At 37.6% G+C, this 24652-nt stretch overlaps 1 protein-coding gene across 3 annotated transcripts in view; it reads left to right on the forward strand.

Annotated features, from left to right (window-relative positions):
• The window catches only part of Kif16b (kinesin family member 16B), a 268617-nt gene that overhangs the window by 202305 nt on the left and 41660 nt on the right, over positions 1-24652 (forward strand). For all 3 annotated transcript variants that reach the window (XM_070006712.1, XM_070006715.1, XM_070006713.1), the window contains one exon: positions 8334-8423. In XM_070006712.1, the coding sequence (XP_069862813.1) occupies positions 8334-8423 (90 nt within the window). The remainder of the gene's footprint in view (positions 1-8333; positions 8424-24652) is intronic.

Here is a 24652-nt window from a genome sequence, read left to right on the forward strand (position 1 = left end):
TCTCCAAAAGGAACTGGATAAATGACATTTTGTCTTTCTTTGCCCTCATCCTTATCTTAGCCTACTTGCTAAAAACTTCTAACAGTTATAGATAAGACAGAAAGGGAAGAAAATTTAGATCGTGCTATAGCTCACAGTTCAAGGAAAAAGAATTGGGAAATATCATTGAAAAGCTTTTATGAAAAAGAGCCTCAACTCTACTACCTTCATTACGCATTCAGTTTTTAAACTTGAAAGCATTAAAATGCTGAAGAAAATAAAAGTTTGTAGGTTCAAAGGGCAGCCAAATGTGGGAAGAGGAACACATGTAGAATAATAGGAGAGGGAGAACAAGGGGTATAGAGAGGAGCAATCCAGAAGACTTGAAGATAGGCTTATGTTATTATCCCTTTAGAAGAGAGGAGAGAGAGGAAGTATTCTAAACATTGGGAACACTGAGGGTAAAGTACGATGATATTTTGGGCATAGGAATTTGAGGCTAACACTGGAGAGGGATTCTTCTTTCAGTTGGAAAAAAATTAGGAAAATTAAGGAAAGATGGAAATGAATTTTAATAGGAGGAGAGTGAATATAGTTACAGCATTGCTTGAGAGGCACCAAAAGAGTTGAGTGATCCTAATCATGCCAGGAAAACAAGATCATTATAAGGATGGGAATTTTGAGAAACTCACCCTCATCACAGAGTCTGTAATTTGGAAGGATTTCCAAAGAGGAATGCTGAGTAAAAATAGCTACACACTTATCTAACTGCATTCTGCCTTCCTTGGGGACTACCTGCAGCAGTGCTGGGCAGCACAGAGGAGAGAATGGAGTTACTCTAGGCTGCCTGATTCTTCTGCAGTGCCCCCACCAGAAGGCTGAAGGACTCAGGAATTTTGAGGTAATGTTCTTTTAGTGACCTAGAGTCCAGCCTGCACCTATGGATGAGTGACCCAGAAGACAAAAGGTGAGCTGGGTGACCAGTTGTCTGCCTTGAAGATGGCCAGCACACCAGCAGACTTGGATGCCAGGGGTGCATGTGCCTGCTGGAAACTGGAAAGTGATGATGCAGTCAGGCTTTGATGTCAGATTTGGTGGTCTTGGAGTTAGATCAGAACAAGGAGTATAATCACATGTCAGGCTGGAATTTCTACAGGATACAGTTGTGATGTTGGCTTCATTTACCATCCCTGGCTTAGTTCTGTTTGCAGCAGTTGTCTGAAGAGATTGTAACTAAGCCTAGTGCGTTAATGCCTGTTACTCTACACACCCATACATTTGGAATAGATTTCATATTTCCTCGGACTTTAGGACATGGAGTATATAATTAATGCATTAGATTCTACCCATGTGGACTTATCTTTCTCCAGCCACCTGACTTTTTCTTCTGTACTAGGGACTTGAGGACAGGGCCTTGCGTGTCATTGGTAAGAATTCGGCTAAGCTGCAGCCCCAATGCACCTGAGTATTTTTAGTCATGAACACCTATTGGTAAAAAACTGGCTGAGGAGGCAAAGCCAATATAACTTTTTTTACTTTTATAGTGCATAATAGTCACTAAGTGTATTTCTTATAATAACATCCTTTCAGAGTAGAAATATAAGAGGAATAAGAGAAAAAATAAATTAAAGTTCCAATAGTTTCTACCCATACTATATGAATCATTGTGCTTTGACTTTGGGAGAATATGGATTAATTGTTGCTTTATATAGTGTCTGGATAGATTTTAATTATTTTTTTGTGCCAATCCTGGGGCTTGAACTCAGGACATGAGTGCTCTCCCTGAACCTTTTTGTTGTTGTTGTTTTTGCTTAAGGCTATTACTCTATTACTTGAGCCACATGTCCATTTCCAGCTTTTTGGTGGTTAGTGTCTCATAGACTTTTCTTCCTGGGCACGCTTTGAACCGTGATCCTCAGATTTCGGCCTCCTGAGTAGCTAGGATTATAGGTGTGAGCCACAATGCCTGGTGAGATTTTAATTAAATTCTAACAAATGCTTCTTGTTGTACAAATACATTTGTAATAAATTTAATTTTACTCAAGTATAGTTACATGATAATTTATTTTGTGAAAATCTGAGCATATAGTATGTATGAGGTTGGTAGCAAGTGATATATTTCAAACTATTCCTAATTTAAATATATATTTAAATATATATTATGTACATTTTATATTATATTAAATGTAACATATATGTATATAATATATAAGTTATATTATATACATTATATATTATATCCCTTGAATACATGTATATTTAAATATATTATGTATATAATTATGTATATATACATGTATATTTAATTTAACTATGTATATATATACATATATATTTAAATATATTATGTATATAATTATGTATATATAATTACATATATTATATATATTTAAATATGTATGTATTCAAGGTAGCTCCCTTAAATGTTGTTAAAAAACAGATGTTACAAAGAGAACTCTAAGAATGACTGTTTAATTTGGGGCTCCTTATAGTATTTTTCTTTGGATGAAAACCTGTGGAACTTGCCCTTTATGCAGGTAGGACATACAAAGCAAATATATACTTATGACAGATCTTAAACATGATAATCTTGAAACCAGCAAAATATGTATAGAACATAAATTTGTGGGAAGCACTCAATTGAGAATTGTTTATAAGTAAATATAGTCCATCTTTTGGACATATTTATGACATTTAAGTTGTACTTGATCATTTTATGGCCTAGCAAAGATAGATTTGTATCAGCAAAACCATTCAGAGAGAGAAAACTAATGAATTTGCTTTCTCAATGATATGTAGTAATGCTGCCTGGCATTCTCAACCTTAAAGAAAATAATAGACTGTTTAGGCCTGATTGATTTATTCTACTGATCTGATGTTTCTTCCCCCTTGATCCTCATCTCATCCTATGCCTAGTTTTAATTTGGAGTGAAAACAGGCCTATAGTAGATATTTTGCCTTTTTCTGTATTTCTTTTTTTGCAGTAATAGGGCCTGAACTGTGGGCCTGGGTGCTGTCCCTCAGCTGTTCAGCTCAAGGCTAGTGCTCTACCACTTGAGCCACAACACCACTTCCAGCTTTTTCTGCTTATGTGGTGCTGAGGAATTGAACCCAGAGCCTCATGCATGCAAGGCAAGCACTCTACCACTGAGCCACCTTCCCAGTCCCTTTCTGTATTTCTTATTTCAGACTTCACATGAACCAAACAACAGCTCTATATGTTGTGTCTTTCCATTACATAGAAGAGATTTGATTAGCTTTTTACAGAGATCACATAGCTGTTTGTCTAACCTGCTATTTGTATTAGATGTTGCTAATAATCTTCATCATCCTCATTATTCTCACTTTGTTTACATGTTGATGGATAATGCAAGACTTATCTTTCCTTATATTTAACTTAATCCTTGTATTTAACCTGAACTCAGGTATAAATTTCAAGGTTGAAACCTTTGAAAATCTCCCTATGCCTAAAAAGAAACATGCATTACAATTCTATTGATAATAAACTATATTCTTTGTATAATTTTTTTTAAGTCTGAGCCAGGCAGGGGGTGCACAACTATAATCCCAGCACTTGGCTGAGGCAGCAAGATCTTGAGTTTGAGGCCACCTGGGGCTACATAGTAAGACCATCTCAAAAACACTTAAAAAAATCATACTATAGTGACTAATTTAGATAGTCTTTGTTTTAGATGAACCTCAAAGAAATCATCAAAATAGTATAACTATAGCCAGTTCTCTATTTTAAGTAAGCGGAGTCAAATATTCTTAAGTGATTTGAAAATGAAAATGATCTCTACAATGAGAGACCACCCACCTTCACCCCAGGTATTATTTGTAATATGTGACTGATGATGATAATGAAACTAAATGTTATGGCACCACGGAGGAGGGAATAATAATTCTTCCAGGGAGAATGTTCAAAAAGTGGGAAATGCCACTAGGGGTAGGAATTGTGGTGGGTATCCTATCCTTATCCTGGAGGCGGAGCCAGCACTCCAGTTGTAGAAAAGGGTGATCTGAGCTCAAGGTGGTATTCAAAAGACCCTTCAAAGCTCACTGTATACGCTATTTGCCTGTCTTGAAAAGTTTCCTGCAGTGTGATATGTTTAAGCAGCAAGAGCTAGGATTAGAAGTATAGCATGAAGTTAACTGAGAAAAGGCCCCAGGTGCCTTGCTCGAAGGCTTTGCGCTTGAGAGTGATGGAACATGTCTATCTAATTTTGGAGGAGCAACACTTGTGGTGGCATACATCAAGGCTGCTCGATGCCAACTGACATCAGAATCCCCCAGCAGTGAAAGGAGGTTCTTACAACCTGCATCATTACGTTCTGCTCAGTTTTTCAGTAGATGTGTGTTAGACCCCTTCATATGCATTTCTAACAACTTTCTGAGTGAAGCTCATGCTGCTGTTCAGTAATTATGCTTTGAGAACACTATCAGTGTTCTGATAGACAGTGAACTGAAGTATTGAAGCAGATTCATTGAGATGTGAATGTGAAGTTACTGAAATATCAAGATATGGGGCAAAAAGGAAGTCATTACCCATGATATACCAGTGATTTTTATTCAAAATTTCTGAGAATGTACTATATTCACAGTATTGATGGGTCTTTGATCTCTTAAATTAGGCAGGACTTTTGGAGTTCTGGGTATCACATAAAGATCACCTGATTCAGAGGACTGTACATTACAAAGGTTTGGGTAGGCTTAACCTTGTCCTTACATAGCCATTTTTCTCTCTCCTCCCAACTCCTCACATAAACGACAGAGGCATCCCACCTTCCATTGCAAGGCCTGAGGACTAATATCAAGAAGAACTAAAGGGGGGTGCCAGTAGGTAGGGATTTCATTTTGCAATCTTGTCATATTATCCCTAAGTACTACTGAAGTGTTAAGTAGAAAAAACAAATTAAAGAAAAAGTAATGTTAAATGGGGAAAGGGCAGTTTAGAATAGGATAACATAGGAAGTCACAAACTGAAAGGGGTGATGTTGATCATGATGCATTATATTCACAAACTGCTTTGTTGAATGGCAGTTTCTTTGTACAATGATGTAAAGATAAAAATAAGAAATTAAAAAGAATAAAAATGAGCTCTGAAAAATAAAGTGACTTGTGAACAAAGATTTGAAGGAAACAGAGCTCATGTGAAAACTCAAAGTGAAGAGCATTCTAGAAATAGGTTGGTGCATACACAGTTCCTGAGACCAAACTTGCTGTGTATATACAAGTTTGATGTATTTTGGATAAGCAAAGAATCCAGAGTGAACAGAGGGGAGAGTGTTGGAGATGTGTTTTAAAAGGATATGGATCAAAAAAATCTTTGCAAGTCAGTGAAGGAACTTGCACGTAAGTGAGATATGAGCAAAGAAATGGCCTCATGTGATTTATTTTTGTGCAAGATCATGTTCAGTTAGAAATGAGGGAAGCAATGAGAAAGAGGGACAAGAGCCTACCCAGGCTATTGATGAGGCTGTTAAAAAAATCTAGATAAATATGATGGTTGTTAGAGGATGATGCATATGCTGGTTAGAAATGGCCAGAGACTTGGGTTCTGGAGATTTGGCAGGGAGGAATTGCTAACTGACTAGATGTGAAGAAAGAAGGAGCATTGAGGATGACATTGTGTTTCTGGGTTGACCGAGCAGAATGGTATTGTCATTTGGTTAGACGGGAAAAGGGATTGTGTTTGCATAAAGTTAAGCTGGTAAGTGTTCCATGTTGTGTACAGGACATATTAAATGTCCACATGGCAGCAGATATATGAGTCTGTGCTCAGGGAAAAGATAAGAGCATCCAAGGAATCTTAGCATGCAGATTTGAGCTATGCGATGGAATGACATCACCAATGGAATGAGTGCAGGCAAAAAAAAAAACATGCTCAAGGATTGTACTTCAGACATGTTGGTGTTTAGAGATTTCTCAGCAAATAGAAAAACTGTAAGAAGAGTATAGCAAGTGAAATATAAAATGGTAGGAGGAAAGAGTTACTTTCTATGTCAGGTCATTCTCATATTAACTTAAGACCAAGACCAATTATCCATAAATTTGGAGATAAGGAGGCCATTGATGACTTTGAGAAGAGTACATTGGTAGATTGCTGAGCAGGTTGTAGTGAATTCAAGGGATAATGGGAAGAAAGAAGTTGATAGCATGATGAGTAAACATTTAAGGAGTTTCGTGTTAATGGGAAAGACAAAATAGAGGAGTTAGCCTGAACTGAGAGCATGGCTAGATCTCCTGAATTGGAACACAAGAGATGATGGGCAGGCCTGATAGTGGTGAATCAGTAGAACTGGCCAGCAGGCTTGTGAAATTTTCTTCTGATCGCTTCTGTTTGAGAGGCTGCTATGAAAGTGGTTTTGTTGTGGAGAGCCAACTTTTCAGTCACAGCAGCGATGAAGAGGATGCTCCTGGGAGAGGGTGAGGAGCTAAGGGATACTGCTGCTGAGGGAGCATGGGTTCAAGACCTACCATAGAAAAAAAGAACCTGGGGCATTAGAATGTCCAGGATGAGGAAAAGTTAGGATCTTGCCTGCGAGACATCCTGCACATAGGTGGGGTCCTATTGATGTCTGAGTTCTATCAACAGACAGCACAGCCACATGGGAAGGCAGAAGGCCCATTCCTTTACAGTCTCTCAGACCTCAGGTTCCTGTCCAGCTAGGTTTTGTATTATCTAGCCTTGATGCAAGCTTGGCCCCCTGAACATTTTGCTGTGTGTGATTTGTTGAGAAAGGAACTGAGGGGAAGGCCAACCAGCTTTGCTGCCAGAAGTAGGGTTTCTCCGGTGTATGATTTGTGTACCAGCCTTGAAAACTTAGCACAGCTGTACGGCACCTAGACCATTGTTTACTTAGTGACTTTTGTGTAAATCCACTCACTTTTCTTGTTTCTTATGGGCATTCTCTTTTTCATGGAAATTCCTAAACCTTCCACAATTGAAAGGTTATTGTGAAAAATCAGTACAGATGGAAATTAAAAAATGCATCCTTATGTATCACCAAGCTTATCTGATTTACCTTTTTGGAAAATAAGTGAACTGGACAAAGGCTGGGACTCAAGATTGCTTCCTCCCTTATGTAGTTGCTAGCCTGGGTCTTCTCCTGCTATTGCCGGTCTTTTCCCACTTATGCCTCAGGAGAATCCATCTGAACTACTGTATTTAAGAATAGCATTTCCCTGAGGGGCAGGTTAAGATTTCCCAAACGGACATAGCCTATGCAAAGACCTTATGGTGGGAGAGAGTGTTTGTTCAGGAAGTATAGCAGAAAAGAAGACAGCTGAGGCAAGAGAGGCCTTAAGGAGAAGCTGCTGCAGGCAGCTGGTGCCAGGTTAAAGATTTAGGCCTTTTCCTTTAAAAAATATTTTTTTTTAATTTTTATTGTAAAGGTGATGTTCAGAGGGCTTACAGCCAACGTAATGTCTCGTAGGTCTTACTGCTGAGTTAGTTTACCTTTTGTCCCATGGTTTCCGTGCTTCCCTTTCTCCTGGAAGAATCTCCAGCAAAACCAAAACAAAACCTGATGGATGGGATAAAAGATGGCAGAGATAGCAAAAAATGGAAGGCAGAGTGTCCAGAAACACTTAGGACCCTGCGTTTGTTCAAAAGTGAGGATATCAAGAGAAGTTGAGAAGCTGGCAGGGAGTGGTAGGTGGTGGTGAAATGCATGGAGATGGACAACACCAAAGTTGAGATGGGATTTAAATTAGAGGGATCCTATCTTCCAGTTGGATCAGGGAGTCTAGAGCTTAAAACAGTGGGAAATAGAACTACAAGTTCAAGATTTATGAGCCTGTGGCTTTAGATGGGATTATAAAGGCCAATGAAACACACCTAATGTCTCAGGGTCTCTCATGAGCTTATACAACACAGAGCTTTTACCCCAGGCAGCCAATGAAAGGCTAACTCTGTAATTCTCTTTTTCTTCTTTTTGTCCTCTTTCCTCATCTGTCTTCTCTATCTTCCTTCTTTCTTTTGATTCCTCTTCCCTTTGTGAACACCATGGAGGACTTTGTAGACCTACACTTAGCATTGTGTATGGGAACACCACTGTTCCAAACAGGTCACCCTGTGCTATTTGTCTTCTATGACCTAAGTGGTTAATCTCATGAACAACTGGCCCTTGCTTACATAGGCACTTACTGCTTATAGCAAGGTTTGGGAGCTGAAGATACAGGTCGAATAGAGTACAAATATTATTTATAGGTCGTATTTATTCAGCCTGATAAATGTCAATTCTGTAAGATTTTCCCGTGCTAATCACTTTTAATTTTTAAATGATGCTTTTAGATTTTTAGTTACTTTTTCTTTTAATTAATGCTGATTCATTTTTTTTCTTTCTTAATAGATTACTGTCCTAGATGAGACATGGACTGTATTCAGACGTTACAGTCGTTTCCGAGAAATGCATAAAACGTTGAAGTTAAAGTATGCAGAGGTAAGTTATGAAATTACTATTTCCAATTGAGAACATGCATTTTATAAAGTAAATGAGCTGATTGCATTAGCAATGTCTTCCCTCCTTTCCTCTTCCCCACCCACCAGTATTAGCTTCCTATCACCAATTTTATTTCAGTTATTCAATTATTCATGTATCAAATATAGCTTTTAAATTTTTATCTTTTCTTCTATTTCTATTCTATACAATTTAAACACTTTTCTGAACACAAGGTTTTTTAAATGATAGTAAAATAACAATAACGGAACTCCATCCTGAAACTACAAGTGGTAGAGTACTTGCCTAGTATGCATGAGGCTCCAAGTACAATCCTCAGCACTATCAGCTAGAAAAAAATAAATTCCATCCTTTTCATAATTTTTATGAATTTTTAAAAAATATTTACCCAATTTATATCTTCTTAGCATCAAGATCTACTGAAATACTGTATTAAATTTCTTAGTGTAAGTCTGACCTTTGGTCATAAATAATATTCATGCTTAGACTTGCACATAATCAGAAATCATATCATTAAAGCTGAGTATCAATGGCTCACGCCTATAGCTACATGGGGGACTGAGATCTGAAGATTGTAGTTTGAAGACAGCCTGGTGGACAAATCTAAGAGACTCTTATCTCCAGCTAACTAGTAAAAAGCAAGAAGTGGAAGCATGACTCAAATGATAGAGTGTTAGTCTTGAGCAGAAAAGCTGATCAAGAGAGCAAGTGTCAGACTTCAAGTGCAAGTACTAGGCACACACAAAAAAAGAAAAAATACCATAAGAATTATTTTGCCCTATACAAAGGAGAGGCAGATAGACAGTACTATGGAATATGAAGAAGCAAGTAAGTATTTTGTGTATCAGATAAAATGTCTCAGGTGTGTTGACACAGGAAAAATCTTTTCCTTTTAGGACAAATACTTGACAAATGATTACTTTAAAATCATTTTACTTTTTGAATAAATGTGTATTTTTGATGTGGTGATAGTGATGATTTTATTTCCACTAAAGGAATCAGTGTGTAGTTTCAGCTCTTAGGAAACAGAAAGTTGAAATGACTGAAAACCATCTACTCAATTTGCTTTCAGTAATATCATTTTTCAGCACTGTTTTGGTTTCTTATGATGTCCTAAAAAATACTTTTTTTTCCAGAAGGTTGTCTTTAATTTATTCACAAATTCTGCCCTCTCTTCCCTGATATGTAATACAGAGAAAAATTCCTATAAAAATTGTCTATTTGTAACTAAAGCCATTACTTGAGGGAAGAAGAGCCTTCTTCATTCAGTTGTTAGGCTAGTATCCTATTAAGAAATGGAAATGCTTTGGGCATGAATTACAGTTTAGTATGTTCAGTTCTGGGAGTAACCAAATCACACTCAAATTGGGAAGTTGGTTTCTGTAGTTCGCCTTCCATGTCCCAGTAAGAAATCAAGATATTGAACACATGTTCAGAGCATCTTGTTTTTAAATTGAGTTTTGCTACTCATTAACCATTGCTTGTGAGTTCCTACATTAGTTCTTAAAAAAAAAAATGTGTGGATTTTTCATATTAGCACCACTGAATTCCTCCAAGTAATAATGGAAAAGACTATACATTTGAAACAAAAACAAAAGCCACACACACACACACACACACACACACACACACACACACACACACACACACACACACACACACACACACACACACACACACACACACACACACACACACACACACACACACACACACACACACACACACACACACACACACACACACACACACACCATTTTATGATTATATTTCCATTCATCTACTGAGGGGCATCTGGGTTGGTTCCATATCTTAGCTATGGTGAATAATGCTGCAATAAACATAGTTGTGCTGGTAGCTTTAGTATGGTCTTGTTTGTGATCATTTGGGTAAATGCCCAAAAGTGGGATTGCTGGGTCATAGGGGAGCTCTATGTGGAGTCTTTTGAAGAACCGGCATACTACTTTCCAAAGTAGTTGAACAAGTTTACACTCCCACCAACAATACAGTAAGGTTCTCTTCTGTCCACATCCTCTCCAGCATCTGTTGTTATTAGAGTTCTTGATTATAGCCATTCTAACTGGGGTGAAGTGGTATCTCAATGTTGTTTTGATTTGCCTTTCTTTTATGGTGATAGACATTGAGCATTTCTTCCTGTGTCTATTGGCCATCCTTCTTTCCTCTTCAGAGAAGTTTCTCTTTAAGTCTTTAGCCCACTTATTTATTGGGCTGTTGTTTCTTTGATTATATTTCTTTCATATTAATTCTTTCATTAGTTTAACTCTATGTACACATATTTTTCTAGATTCTGGTAATACAGTAGAAGACATGAACATAAGTCCCTTCTCATATATCTTAAATTCTTTTGGAGAACTGACAATGAATGAGCAAAATTAATAACCAATACTTAGGAGTAAGCATGCTGTGTTTCTGTTGCCATTTTAACTAAGAAAGCATGGTGGGCTAAAGATTTGGGTCACTTCAAGTTGTTTCAAGTTTGGGATCTCTGGTAACATGGCATTCCAGTTTAAATGTGAGCTAATAGATATTGCAGGAATTTGGAAAGTATCAGTACACATCTCTAATTAATGTTTTCATATAAAATCCCAGAGCAAATATAACGAGCAATCTTTAAAAATATAATAGAAGAAATCTTACCTGAAACTAAGAGTGATAGGAAACTGTAGCTCAGGTTTTACTTAGTAAAAGTATTTTGAAGAAGAAAAATAACATAGTATAAACATGGGGATTTTCAAATGAAGAAACTCAATCTGGCCATATTCACTTACTTATTCATTCACTAATTGATATTGAACAAACTTGGCACTGTGAATACGGCCATGGACAAGGCAGCCACATTGTAGCCTGTCATGGAGCAAAGAAGATAATTAGTAAACAAAACAACTTCAAATAATGTGCCATGGAGAGAGTAAAATAGATCATTGATAATGTGACATAAAAGTGACAAGCATAGGGTTGGGAAGTTGGCTCAATGGTAGAGTGCTTGCCTTGTATGCATGAGGCCCTGGGTTCAATTCCTCAGCACCACATAAGCAGAAAGAGCCAGAAGTGGTGCTGTGACTCAAGAGGTAGAGCACTAGCCTTGAGCTGAAGAGCTGAGGGACAGGACCCAGGCCCAGAGTACAGGCTCCATGACTGACCAAAAAAAAAAGTGACAAGTATAGTGGTAAGGAGTACAGAGAATGCACAGAGAATGCACAGGTTGATAATTCTGTAGAACAGGATCTCTGTACTTTTAGTGAAGGGGAAGCCACTGGACAGTGTTTATCAAGTGGTCTAATTTGTACCTCTAAAAGGCCATTTTTTAAAGGCCATTTGGAAAGAATCATATGGAAAATGGATGGTTGGTGCAGTGGAAAATTTAAGTCTAGAATTCTGTTTTAGACATTAGATTTGAGGATGCACCCAATACCAACAAAACAAAGCATATGTACCTATTATCATTTACAGGAGCAATAAAAGAATCTTCTCTTAAGAGGGGGAGGGGAATATGCAGTCAAGAATGCAAAGTATATCCTACAAAATTAAGAAAAGCAAGGGGAAAGGTGGGTTGGGCAGGATAAGTGAGAATGTAGAAAAGGGGTGATATTTATCAATATACATTGTATTCACAAACTGCTTTGTTGGATAGCAACTCCTTTAAACTATTTAAAGATTTTATATATGTACATTTAATAAAGTCATTGTTTAGATCAACAATATAAGAAAAAATCTTTTTGTTTCTGTTTAAATTTCTACCTAAGTCTATGTTGCGACCATTATACTAGTGGTTTCTGCTCACAAGGGCCCATTTTCCTAAAGACAGACTCAGAATCAAAATAGTGACAAGATTAACAATTGCTTTTTCATAGCAAGTTCAACTTCATGACTTACAATTACTTTATCGTAAAGACATAAAATTATCAGCTATAAAAGAGCACTTGAGATAAGCCAAGGATGCTATTGGCTAATAACTTTAATCTTAGCTGCTCAAGAAAATACAAGTTGCCATTTGAAGCCAGCCTGGGAAGAAAGTCTATGGGAAGAAAGACTATGTCTTCAAAATAACCAGCAAAAAGCAGGGCTAGAAGTGTGGCTCAAATGATTGAGCACCACTCAAGCAAGCAAGCTGAGCTAGCTGAAGATCCTAAATTCCAACTTGAGTACTGGCTAAAACAGGAGTTTCTGCGACCCATGTGTCCATGTGTTTCAAAGAGAACAGATAATGTGTATCCAAAACAAGCAGGTAGAAAGAGAAGCTGCACTGGTGCCTTGTTGTTGCTTTGTGCCCATCACTGTGACTGTTTTCTGAGCACTGTTTAGCTGTGAGCCTGGCTCTGAACATACATCTCCTATGGTGTTCCATCTCCCAGCACTGAGAATGCTCCAGCTAGAGTGAGAAGTGTGAGAGCTTGCCCCTGGTCTTACAACTAGTGAGTGGAAGCCAGAGTAGAAAACCAGACAGTTTAGTTTCGTTTCCTATTTTAAACCAGCAAGAACATCAAAGTTGGAACTAAAAAAAAAATCCCCAAACCACCAAAAGCATGGATCTAAATGGATCTCATTCTAGCCAAGCACTGTCCATTTAACATTTTCAAGGGGAAGCGTAAATGTCAAGTTGAATATCAGCTGTGTACTTTTCTGTAAATATGGATTTCTTTTGTCTAGCTTAGCTTCACATAATTTTTCTTGTGTATGTTGGGACTTGAGATCAATACCATTAATTGGGGCATTGTCAAATATTATTTTCATTACTGCTCATGGTTATTACCATCTCTGTCTATCATATTAATTTTGAAGTAAGCAACAACTGATAAATGGTCTATTTGGCCTAAAACTATCTCAGTGTCAGGTGACTTATTAAAGACCTTTCTTCAAGAAAGCCTAAGGGTTGATACTGTATGTTTCTTCTCATGGCATCTGACTCATAGTTAAGTGGGAATGTGCTTTATTTTTCTTATTTTCCTTCAATGGGTCATCATCTCATTATTTCTATTGGGGAGAGGGGAAGAAAATTATTCTTGTTCTCTTCATTGCAAGAATTGCAATTATTATTATTATTACTATTATTTTGTTGGTCATAGAGCTTGAACTCAGGGCTTGGGCACTTTCCCTGAGCTTTTACACTCAAGTCTACCACTCTACCACTTTGAGCCACAGAGCCACTCCAGTTTTCTGGGGGTTAATTGAAGATAAGAGTCTCATAGACTTTCCTGCCCAGGCTGGCTTTGAATCGTGATCCTCATATATCAGCTTCTTGAGTAGCTATTATTACAGGTATGAGCCACAGGTGCCTGGCAAAAATAGCAGTATTTGATAATTATGTTTATATAATATATATATTATATACATATATGAAGTTTATCTCATCATTAAGTGATTCCAAGTTGAGAAATAATGATAAACACAGTAGAATTCAAAATATACAGTCTTTATGTAGTGTGCTTGCCAAGATAGAGAATGGTTTGTCAGCTTAAAGCTTCAATTTTTGTCACAGTCTATAATCTTTTGGAACTTTGTCTAAAATTATGTTCTTTCACATTCCATTTGGAGTTTTAGCTGTATTCTTCTGAAAGATACAGCCTAAGGTGGTTTGATGTGACAGTGCCTTTTACGGAGATTTTCTTTTTCACTCAGTAATCTTTTTATTTTTTTCAAATAATAGATCACATGTTTATGATAAAAGACTGGCCTTATTCAAAGACATTCATATATGGACAGAAATTGTATCTTAATGTAAGCCTCAGAGCTAGCCATTTGCCACTCCCGCCAGGAGGTCTTAGCTGTACCTATAAAATCTGCCACAGTGGGCTTGGACAGGCCAAACTCAGCATCTGGATTTGATGCTGAGGAAGATAGAGGACAAGGTCCACTGCTTGCTGTGAGGGCAGAGACCTGCAAAGGTCTCATAGCATCCTTCAGTGAGCAATCCACACAGCTATCCAGGAGCTTTTCCTGTTGCCTTGTCTCTCCAGATCTCAGTGCACAAAGCAAAGATCCACTTTCGATGCAGTTAAATCTCTCACCTGGAATTTCATGCCATCCTGGAGTAAGTATCTTCAAAAATCCCTATAGAGGCATGAGGAGTAATGTCATCCAGAGAAGCCCACACAGTGGCTTCCCACCAGCCAGAGGCTGTTATCCCTCCTATCCAGAAGCACTTTTTTTCATTATGTCCATGAGCCACGTTGCTGAGTAACAAAGTTGGCATATGCTTTGTCAGGTTTTCCAGAATCCTATTGGTGGATACTTGGGCAGTTTGCAGATTTTTACTGTCATGATATGTCTCTGATCATTCTTAAACATAACTGCATGTCTTCTGATTCACATATAAAACTGTTTGTGAAGAAATAACGGTAATTGCTCAAATGACCTTAAAGATTTAATTTGTGAAAATCTACACTAAGGCAATAATAATACACAGAAATTGAGTAGGCTGAGAGCTCCAAAGACCATTACTGTTTGAAGAAGCTTTTAGAAATTCCTTAACCATCCTTTAGCTAAATCTTCTGTTCCCCTCACCCCTGTCTTCTCACATTCCTGTAGTTGTTTACTATATAATATCTCCTTATAAAGAACTGTGGAAGGTCAGTTGAAAATCCACAGGGATACCAGGCATGTACTTTGGTGGTGAGCCAATTAAAGCAGTATGGAGATGTTGGTTGTCTGAAGGAAAGAAGAAAATGAGCTTACTACAAGCAAACGAATTAATGAATTGAAAGGCAGGAACCACAGAGTTTTATAAAACTAATGGGTTTGTGTGTGTGTGTGGGGGGGGGGGGTTAAATGGATGCAGAAAACATTAAACTGATCTTTTGGAAATTGAATAAGGAATAAACCTTTCCAAAAAAGGAAACAATTCTTTGGCCTCTTTAACACTGAAGAGGAACAGGTAGATGAGCTGTATGTCGAAGGGGCTGAGTTCTTCCATGGTGCATCAATGAGCTTGTTTCATTTTTATGTATCCGTTTTCTTTAATCTTAGCAGTTTCTTCCTGATTCTAAATAAGCTTCCTTTTTGTTTTGAATTAATTTGTCCTCTTGACATACTGGCATGTATTATGCAAGATAACAGCTCCTTCTGGTTTTCATTCTCAGCTGTCCCCCATTGACCTGGTATGGAATCTTAATCAAATTAAACCCTGTGTTTTCAAATTCCACATCTGTCAGATGATATTGCCACAGTTAGTTGGGAAAAGAGCATGAGAGCCTCCAATAAAATGTGGTACTGAATGCAACCATGAAGGATTGTACAGCATATGCCAGATAGCATGTCTTTGAAAGTGTATCACACAAATGATTTCTACAGTACTTTTTTTTTTAAAAAAAATTATGTACTAGACTCTTTACTCACTTAAAATCAGTGTCTTCTAGATATAGCAGTCAGATTATATCCTCCGAAACAAAGCCCTTTTTTGATTGTGCTCTCTTCATTTTCTTTGAGGAGAAAGGAGGCAGAGTTAGTCTAGTCTGTGAAGTTTACTAATGGATGCAGATTACAGACTTGAGAGTCCTTTCAAACACAAACATAGCTCTTCAAAATGACAAAAAGGAAAAGAAAAACAAAGAAATTAGCTGCATCCTTCCACACCTTTCTTTAATCATTAGAATGAAAAGTGAAGAACTTAGCTCCCTCCCCTGACTTTTTCTGTAGTTGGTCTTAATTGAGAGCAGGCTGGAAATTCAGATCCATTGGGAGAGGTGCTGCTTCTAGAAGAATCAGAGATGTCAAACCTTGTCTTAGTTTTTAAAGAACCTTAGCACATTTAACAAGAAATTCTCCCTTCTGACTTCTAGAGCCTCATGAGAATTGCTAGGAACAGCCCTTCTAAAATTCCTGTGCAAAATATAACACCCCACCCCCTTTATTGGTATTGAGGTAAGGGCCTAATGGGGGTGATTAGCCCTGGTGAAAGGATTAGTTAGTGCCTCCTAGTAAAAGGGCCTGAGGGTACAGTGCCCTCTGCAGACACTAGACGCCAGTTCTCAAATCTGCTTCTTGCCTTCTACAAGTAATAAATTTCTTTTCATAAGTTGCCCAATCTAAGGTATTTTGTTATAAGAGCAAGAAGAGACTAAGATGTGTGCCTCTTCTCTCAGCAAAATCATCTCATAATGGAAGTGATTAAGAGTTGCAATTGGTCGTTGAGGACCTTTTTGAATTAATATTCTTGGCTAGAAGTGACTTTGATGCAAGTGTGTGTTGGCCTAAAGAAGCAAAAAAATGAACGATATTTTATGTGTTAAAATGTATAACCAAAACAAATGATAAAGGAACTTTTAATGTCCATTCTATTGACAGTATAAATTACATGGAAGAGATTACACTGACTGCCTGCATCACCACTAAATCATCACAGTTCAAAAAAAAAAAAAAATCCGTCACTGGGATTTCCAGTCAAACATAGTCCCAATTAGAGGCATCCCTAAGGATCCTCCCTCCTCCCTGCAAAGCTTTGTGGGAAAACTCTTTTGAGAACCATTGAATAAAAACGACAGATGACTGTGCTGCTGTTATGTATCACACCTGACATTCTCTGGATGCTGCATTGAATGCCAGTGGGAGGGGCAAAAATGACCGTACAAGAGTTACTTAATTAGCATGTGGACTTCCTCTTGGTCCTGACAGAATCATTTCTCATCTCCTCTGATTTCCAAATAGTTTCCCCTAAATAAAGACAAGCAAAGAAACTGGCTGTTGGCCTCACATTTGTATCAGGCATTTCTTTACCATTCATCACTGAAATGCATAATAAACAATTTTATAACCAGCTTTCCAAATTTAATATAAAAATTACAGATCTGAGTTACTCACCGTCCAAATTATAATGTTACCAGCTGTAGCCACAAGGAGCTCCAGGAAGCCTTCGATAAATTCAGTTACACCAAGCCCTCTGCCTCCTTGAATTTTAAATGGCAAATAGTTGCATAGGCAAAAACAGAAGGCTTCCATCTTTCTGACCTTTAGAGGACCAGATCTCTCACTGTTGGTTTTTGTGTCACACCATTCTTTTCACTTGGTAGATAAATCACTGCTTCTAAACATGGACAAAAGAGCAAAGAACATTACCTGGAAAGCTTTTCTAAAGCATGAAGACTCAGACCCTAGATTAGGAAATTCTGACTCTACAGTTCTGATATGACCTAGTATGTAGGTGGAGAAAAGCATCCCCAAACGATGCTCTCTGGACTATGCCTGCCCTTCTCTTTGTTCTTAGAGCATTCATTGATTTTTCATGGCTCTAGATTATTAAATCTAAAAAGTGATATTCAGTGATAATCTTGAATCTTCTTAACATTTAGTGATTGATATACTAGTTAAGACTTGAGAAATGAAGCTGGGTGCCAGTGGCTCATGCCTGTAATCCTAGCTACTTAGGAGGCAGAGATCTGAGGATCGCCATTCAAAGCCAGCCCAGGCAGGAAAGCTCATGAGACTCTTCAATAAACCACTAGAAAACTGGAAGTGGTGCTGTGGCTCAAGGTAGAGCGCTCGCCTTGAGCTGAAGAGCGCAGGGACAGGGCTCAGGCCCAGAGTTCAAGCCCCATGACTGACAAAAAAAAAAAAAAAAAAAAAAGAAGACTTGAGAAATGAAGAAAAAATGTCCCTTTGGTCAATGTCTTTTTGATTTTGTTACACTCTACAACACACAGGGAAAATGGCAGAGGGCTTGGAATCTTTTGCCCACAAGAAAATGTCCACACTCCAAGGGACCTCTGTGAATGCATAACCTAACTTCACGTTTTAGGAATGAGAAACAAAGGCTCAGAGAGTGTTTTATTCAAGGTCAAACAAAGTCTTGGGAATGGATAAGGTTTGTGTCCCCTAATTTTTCCTCATGTTCTTTGAGCATAACTCTGTACCCTCTACAAAGGGAAATTTATGGACTGCGCTAGGTCAAACCAAAGATGAGAAATCCATTCCCTATGAGAATCTATTGTAGCAATCTCCTATGGTTGTCAACCAGGTAACAAGGAATTTTGTTCTTTGTATTGAATGTTAATGCGGTGACGACTTCCTAGCATTTCTTGGCCCCTTAAAGAGACTTCAGAGTGAGAGATGGAAAAAATATATGAGCATTTGAGCTAGTTCAGATTCATATTTATTCTTTAAGGTATTAAACTTAATATTCACAGATCTGGATGTGTTTCTTTCAAAATTTACTGATGCATAGCTAAATGTTATCTGTTTTTACTGGCTCATGCCTGAATGAAATTGACAGTAGCTTTGGGAAGAGTGAAACTTTGTGTGGAAAAGATGTAATCTTATGCCAAATATAACTGGAAGTTGGTACAGTCTTACCTAATTCCTAAATCTGTTCTAGGATGACTCTGAGCTTTAGCCTTTTGGTTAAAAAAGGTCTACAGCTTCTCTTAGTGGTCTGTCCTACTTGTAACTATTGGTTATTCCACCTGGATCACCATCAAAGAATTTTTCCTTCCCCTTCCTTCAGCAGATATTTCAGGAAGAATTGGGTATATGCCACCTTCTGGTCTAGGCATAGAGCAGGTGCTGATATATTCTGTGTAATATGTACTCCAGTTTCCTTATCAAGGTCTAAAAGTATCTAGCTCATTGCTCCTCACTAATCCTTCCATGTTGTCCTGAAGAGTTACTGTTTCTTGCCTCTAACAAACTTGAAAGAGAATTGCTTATTTGTTGATGAGTATCTTTCTTCGTGACAGCTGTTTTTATAAGGCCTTGGGAATGGCTATTAATTTTCAGTAGTCAAAATTGCATTCCATCTAGTCAGCTGTGAGAGTTATAGCAGCCTTTTGATGAGCTTTCGTTATTTGCATTTCTCAAAAACTAGAATTTACTGCCGCAAACCTGCAGGGTTTGGAGATTTCAAAAGCTGCCTGTTAAAGGTGTATATATCTGTGTGCAAAAGACAGGTTATAAGTGATTTGTCCAGTTAGAGGGCCACATTAATTTTTTTTCCTTTTAATCTTTAAGAATTGATAGGTACCTGAGTAAGAGCAGTAAAGAAAATGACTAGTAAAGAAAGAATGGCAGTGAAGTCCATATGCTAACACAGTCAAATGCTTTCCCTTTATTTAAAGACTCCATAACACTATTAGTTCTCAGTTTTCTTAAAGTGATTTATAGCCCAGTTTTAGCAGATTTATTCTGAAAAAAATCATAAAAGATAAGCAAAGACTTTTTATTACTCATTTTAATTCTTCTCTGTATTTTAAGGCTGTCATTATTTATATTTAAAGTAGTAGCCATGCCATTTACCAGAATTTATTGTCCATTGTCTCAAAGACTACCTGGGCTTAATACAGAGTCCAGCTCACATAAAAACTGGACTTGGCCCAGAAAGAAAAGCTCTTTCTTTACATTTAACATACCTTCTCAATGGCAATAGACTAGCCAACCAAGCTTATTAGCATGTAAGAAACATTGAAGTCGGCATGTAGGCTTGGTGATTCTTAGAAGAAAATCAGGCTATGGACATTTATTGTGAATCAGAAAGAGAAAAAAATCATCGTATTTGATGAAAATTTTACTCCAGAATTATTATGAAATATTACAGTGTCAACAAAAATGGTGACATTCATACAGATAGTTATACATATGACTTTGTATATACCTATACATGGTTTTGTCTCTTTCTCTTTACATATATATGTATTGCTTCTGTTTTTCCAACCTGGCATTCACAAAAAAAAAATGATATAAAATGTCATTGTTGGTTTTAAGTAACTACTAATGAACTTTTCTTAATCTTTCTTCATCTAGATCTGTTATTTAACCTGCAATTTTGAGGCTTGTGGCTTGAACATCCAAAACAAACCTTTTTTTTATTACTTGGGTTTTTAGCTTCTACATGTACTAAGGAAGAGAAAGACAAATTTCATGGGAAATCAAGAGACCTCAAAATTACTGATTTCATTTTTCTAATGGCTTTTATTTCAGTCCTTTTGTCTCTAGAAAATGTTTTATTTACTGAATTATAGAACAAGCTTGTCATTATGTTTCTCAATGACCAAAAGAAAGTGCTATTTTAATCCTCATTTGTTTGTTTTCTATGTTTAACTCTGCATAATCAAATTTCATAATTATGCAAAATAGGCCATAGGGTTTTGATAAAATTTCTTTCAGCACTCTCTAAGCCTGTCATATCTCCCACAAATATCCAATTTATTTGACCTCAGTCATCATTTTTAACTTTAATACACAGTTTTCCCATAAGTGCTCAAATGTCTTTGCATCATTTCCCACTCCTACTCTGAGGATAATGGCTATAGCAGGAAAAGATGCCATTCTGAGGGTTTTGTCATGAATACTGCATCCTTATTTGTGTCTGTCTTTTTCAGTTCTCTAACCTCTCAAAAGAAAACCCAAAGCAACAACATTTTCATTATTATATTGGGTTGTATTTTTCTCTCCACACATCTTAACCTTACTTCAAATGAGAATGCTGCGCAGATTTTACAGACAGTAAGATGCAGGACTCAAAAGCAATACAGTACAGAATAGCCAAGATAAAAGTTAAATATCTTCATGATATCTAAGCTTAGCATCAAGAGATTTTAGTCATTGGCACCTAAGTTGCAGAATTTTAGACCTAAAAGGAAAGTTAAGAATCTCAGTTGTTACTTCCCTTTAACAAATGATGAAACTATGACCAGTTTTATATATTGCCAAAGATCCTACAACTGGTTATTGCTGAGCTAAGACTTGAAATCCGATTACCTCACATCATAGGTTATTAAAAGAAAAATACATATGCTGTTAATTTAACTGTTCCATTAAACTTGTAAAAAGAATAATCACTTTTTAGTATTTCTATAAAAATGATGCATGCTCATTTATAACAATTTTACATAATACAAAGAAATAAAAGGCAATAGATTACCCAAAGTCTATTCTCTACATATACTTAATGTTACCATTTAATGAACATTATGTTAAGTATTGAACAGGCAAGACAAAATGATGGATATTTTCATTGATAAAAGGAAATTAAAATGAGAGAAGAGCAGGCAAAGTAATAATTTTAAGGCACAGTGTTTATTCTAGACATGCTATTTTAAGTACAAGTAGTTATTTTTACTTGAATTTAACAGAAATAAAAGAAGTAAAGCTGAATAAATTTCTAAACTCTTTGCCATTTCTTTGCCATAAGATACACATCCTCTAAAATAGATGTGACTTTAAGAAAAACCCTACAAAAAGCATTAAAGTATTAAAATTGATGTGTATAGTTTGTATATTATAAATTATTGATGCTTCTAAGAGATATAAAATTACCTTGAGCTACTCCCACCCCCAGTTTTTAAAGTTATTTTTAGACTGTGAAGATATATCGCATTCACATGCTTTCCCAATTCCTTCTTAGTATGAGTATAAATAAAAGCAGTGTTTGTTTCCCATCATCTCCTCCTTCCTAAGGTCCTTTTATTGTGTTGTCCCTTGGCTGAACAGTTTTTGGTCATCTAGTATGCTCATGAAAGGTATACCTGGATAGGTTTTACCTAAGTTCCTGTCTGAGAATCTCTCTTGCTTTTTCCTCCCCCTATTGTCTTCCCCTTCCCCCAACAGGTGCAGTGGGGATTATTTCTCATCTTCATAGTGAGAACTTGATGGGCTCAAAATAGTGTTGAGCCCTGCTCTCTCAGACTAACCCTAACCCCTCCTGCTCCTCAGCATTTTTAGCACACCATTACTCTCCAGCAATTCCTGAATTACAGTTTCACATGTTCCTACCCATTATCCACTCCAGCTGCAGGCCCCTGGAATCCTAAATTGTATCCACCATCTGTCTCTCCACTTTGGGGTCAGCCCTTTGCCCCGTGGCTTCATTTCCTCGCTGGATGTAGGAGGAATTGTTGATTTTCAGTTTTGTTTGGCTTCTTGAGTATAGCTATGAGTGATGATTTCCAAGATCCTTACATGTAGAATCAGAAACTACATGTCCCATTTTAGAATAGTTTTAGATTACAGAGTAAAGTAGCTTACCTGGTTCCTCATTATTACCATTTTCCCTCTGGTATGCTCATTTGCCATGACTAGTGAGCCAGTGTTGGAACATCACAAATCACAGGCTATACTTTATTTCTATTTCCTTCACCTTTACCGAATACCCCCTATCTATCCTACAGTCCTGTCCAGAATACATTATATTGGATCTCTGTTGGATGTTACTGGCTCTGACAGCTTTTCATACTTATTTTTTTGTTTGTTTTGCTGGTACTGGAGTTTGAACTCTGGGACCTCATTTTTTCACACATGCAGCCCTTCTTATTGTTAGTTACTTTGGAGATGGAATCTAGTGAATTTTTTCTGCCTGACTGGCTTCAAACTGCAATCTTCTAGATGTCAGCTAGGACTACAGGTATTAGCCACCAACACCCGGCCTTCCTTTTGAAGGTGACAGATTATGTATTTTACAGGATATGTCTGGTCCAGATTTGTCTGGTGCTTAGACATTTGTCTCATTTGTCATGATTAAACAAGGACTACAGGTCTGGAGGAGGCAGACCAAAGAAGTCCCAGAATCATCATTTCAGAGACTCATACTGAACTTTCCCAGCATTCCCTACTTTTCTAGTTTTCTCTTTGTGCTATGCACAGCGGCTTCTTTTCAGAGGACAAAGCGTCCACACAAATGAGTTGGAATTCCTTATCTGCTTTTTTCCATCTGTTATTTCATCCTTTATTCAGTCACTGGATTTAAGGTTATATGCCATTATTAGTGTATGTTTATTTTGTCCTCCAGTTGTTCCAGCTTTGACCATTAGGGCTCATTCAGTTGATACCTGTCACTGTTGTGATTTTGAGTGTATCCTTACTTCCTGGGGCGATAAGCAACTCCAGGCTTATCTTGCATATTCCCTATTCCAAGCCTAAAATCAAGGCTTTCTCCCAGAGCCAGCTGCTTTTCTCCTCTCCTTCCCCTTTGCCTGTGTGGTACTTGTTTCACCTGGCCCTTTTCTTAGAGATGACTGTGTGGCTCCTAAGTGTCCAAACTCTTCCTGGATAACCTTGGCTGGTCCTTCTGTGTTGTATGAGCTCTACTTGCCTTTAGCTTATTCATTCAGTATCACCTCACTCTTTTCTTTTTATTCTTGCCTACAGCTTTGGTTTCTCCCAACTGTTTCTCATTGTTATGTGGATTACTTTGAGGGTGACACCATTATATTGTGGAGGGGGGGGGCCCTTAATATAGAAGAGGAATGCAGTGAGTCAAGGCTTACCCAGAGCGTTGGAATTTTTTTTAATTTAACTTTATTGTCAAGGTGATGTGCAGAGGAGTTACAGTTACATATGTAAGGTAACGAGTACATTTCTTGTCAAATGTTGTTACCCTCTCCCTCATTTTTCTACCACTTTCCCTCTCCCCAACTCACTCCCCTCCAAGTTGTAATTTCCAACATATTGTCTTGTGACATTTCCAACATATTGTCTTGTGAGTATCACTGTTACATAGGTTCCTGCTTTGTCCTTTGTCTCAACATTTAGTTGTTCCCCTTCACTTCCCTAATTCAGATAAACATATATACAGTATGCGGAGAACCGGAATCAAATACAGTGACAACAGAGGGTAAACCAAAGGCGGAAAATGAGAGAAAAAAGAAATAACTAAACATAGTACATTAACAACAACAACGTACTGAGAGGCGTCTGGGTGGATGTTTTTTGTTTGTTTGTTTTTTCCTCAGTTTGAAATGCCTCTTATTTTCTGTGTTGTGGAACCACTGGCTGTGGGCAGTAAAACCGAACATCTGCCTTCTGGTCCTGTCCCTCTAACACCAAGCAAGACCTTGGCTTCTCTAGGCTCTGCTGTCAGCAACTCTCCTCCCACTTTTCTCCTGGATGTGTGCATCCCCTGCCTTTCTCTTGACTGCACATTCAGATACTTTTTTTTTTAATTGTGAAAATACCGTACAGAGGGGTTACAATTACATAGGCAAGGTAATGAGTACATTTCTTATCAAGCATTGTTGCCTCCTCCTCTGTTTCCCCTTCCCAATCCGATTGAAATGCCTGAGAATCTGGATGCTTCATTTTGTATCAAAGGCCCAGAAGGTAAGGTGAATGTAGTAAAGGAGTCTCCAGGCAACCTTCCATCTGCTCGTCCTCCAGCTCTTCTGCTAGTTTTTCCTTTGGCTTTTCCTTTTTGTTGGAGTTCCTAATGTTGATTTGCCTTTCTGCCTTAACTAGCACTTGTTTGGTCTGCATGGTTTGCACAAATTGGTTTT

Source organism: Dipodomys merriami, unplaced genomic scaffold, assembly GCF_024711535.1.
Source record: "Dipodomys merriami isolate MVZ:Mamm:240054 unplaced genomic scaffold, mDipMer1.0.p SCAF_7, whole genome shotgun sequence".
In the NCBI taxonomy this organism is placed as follows: domain Eukaryota; kingdom Metazoa; phylum Chordata; class Mammalia; order Rodentia; family Heteromyidae; genus Dipodomys; species Dipodomys merriami.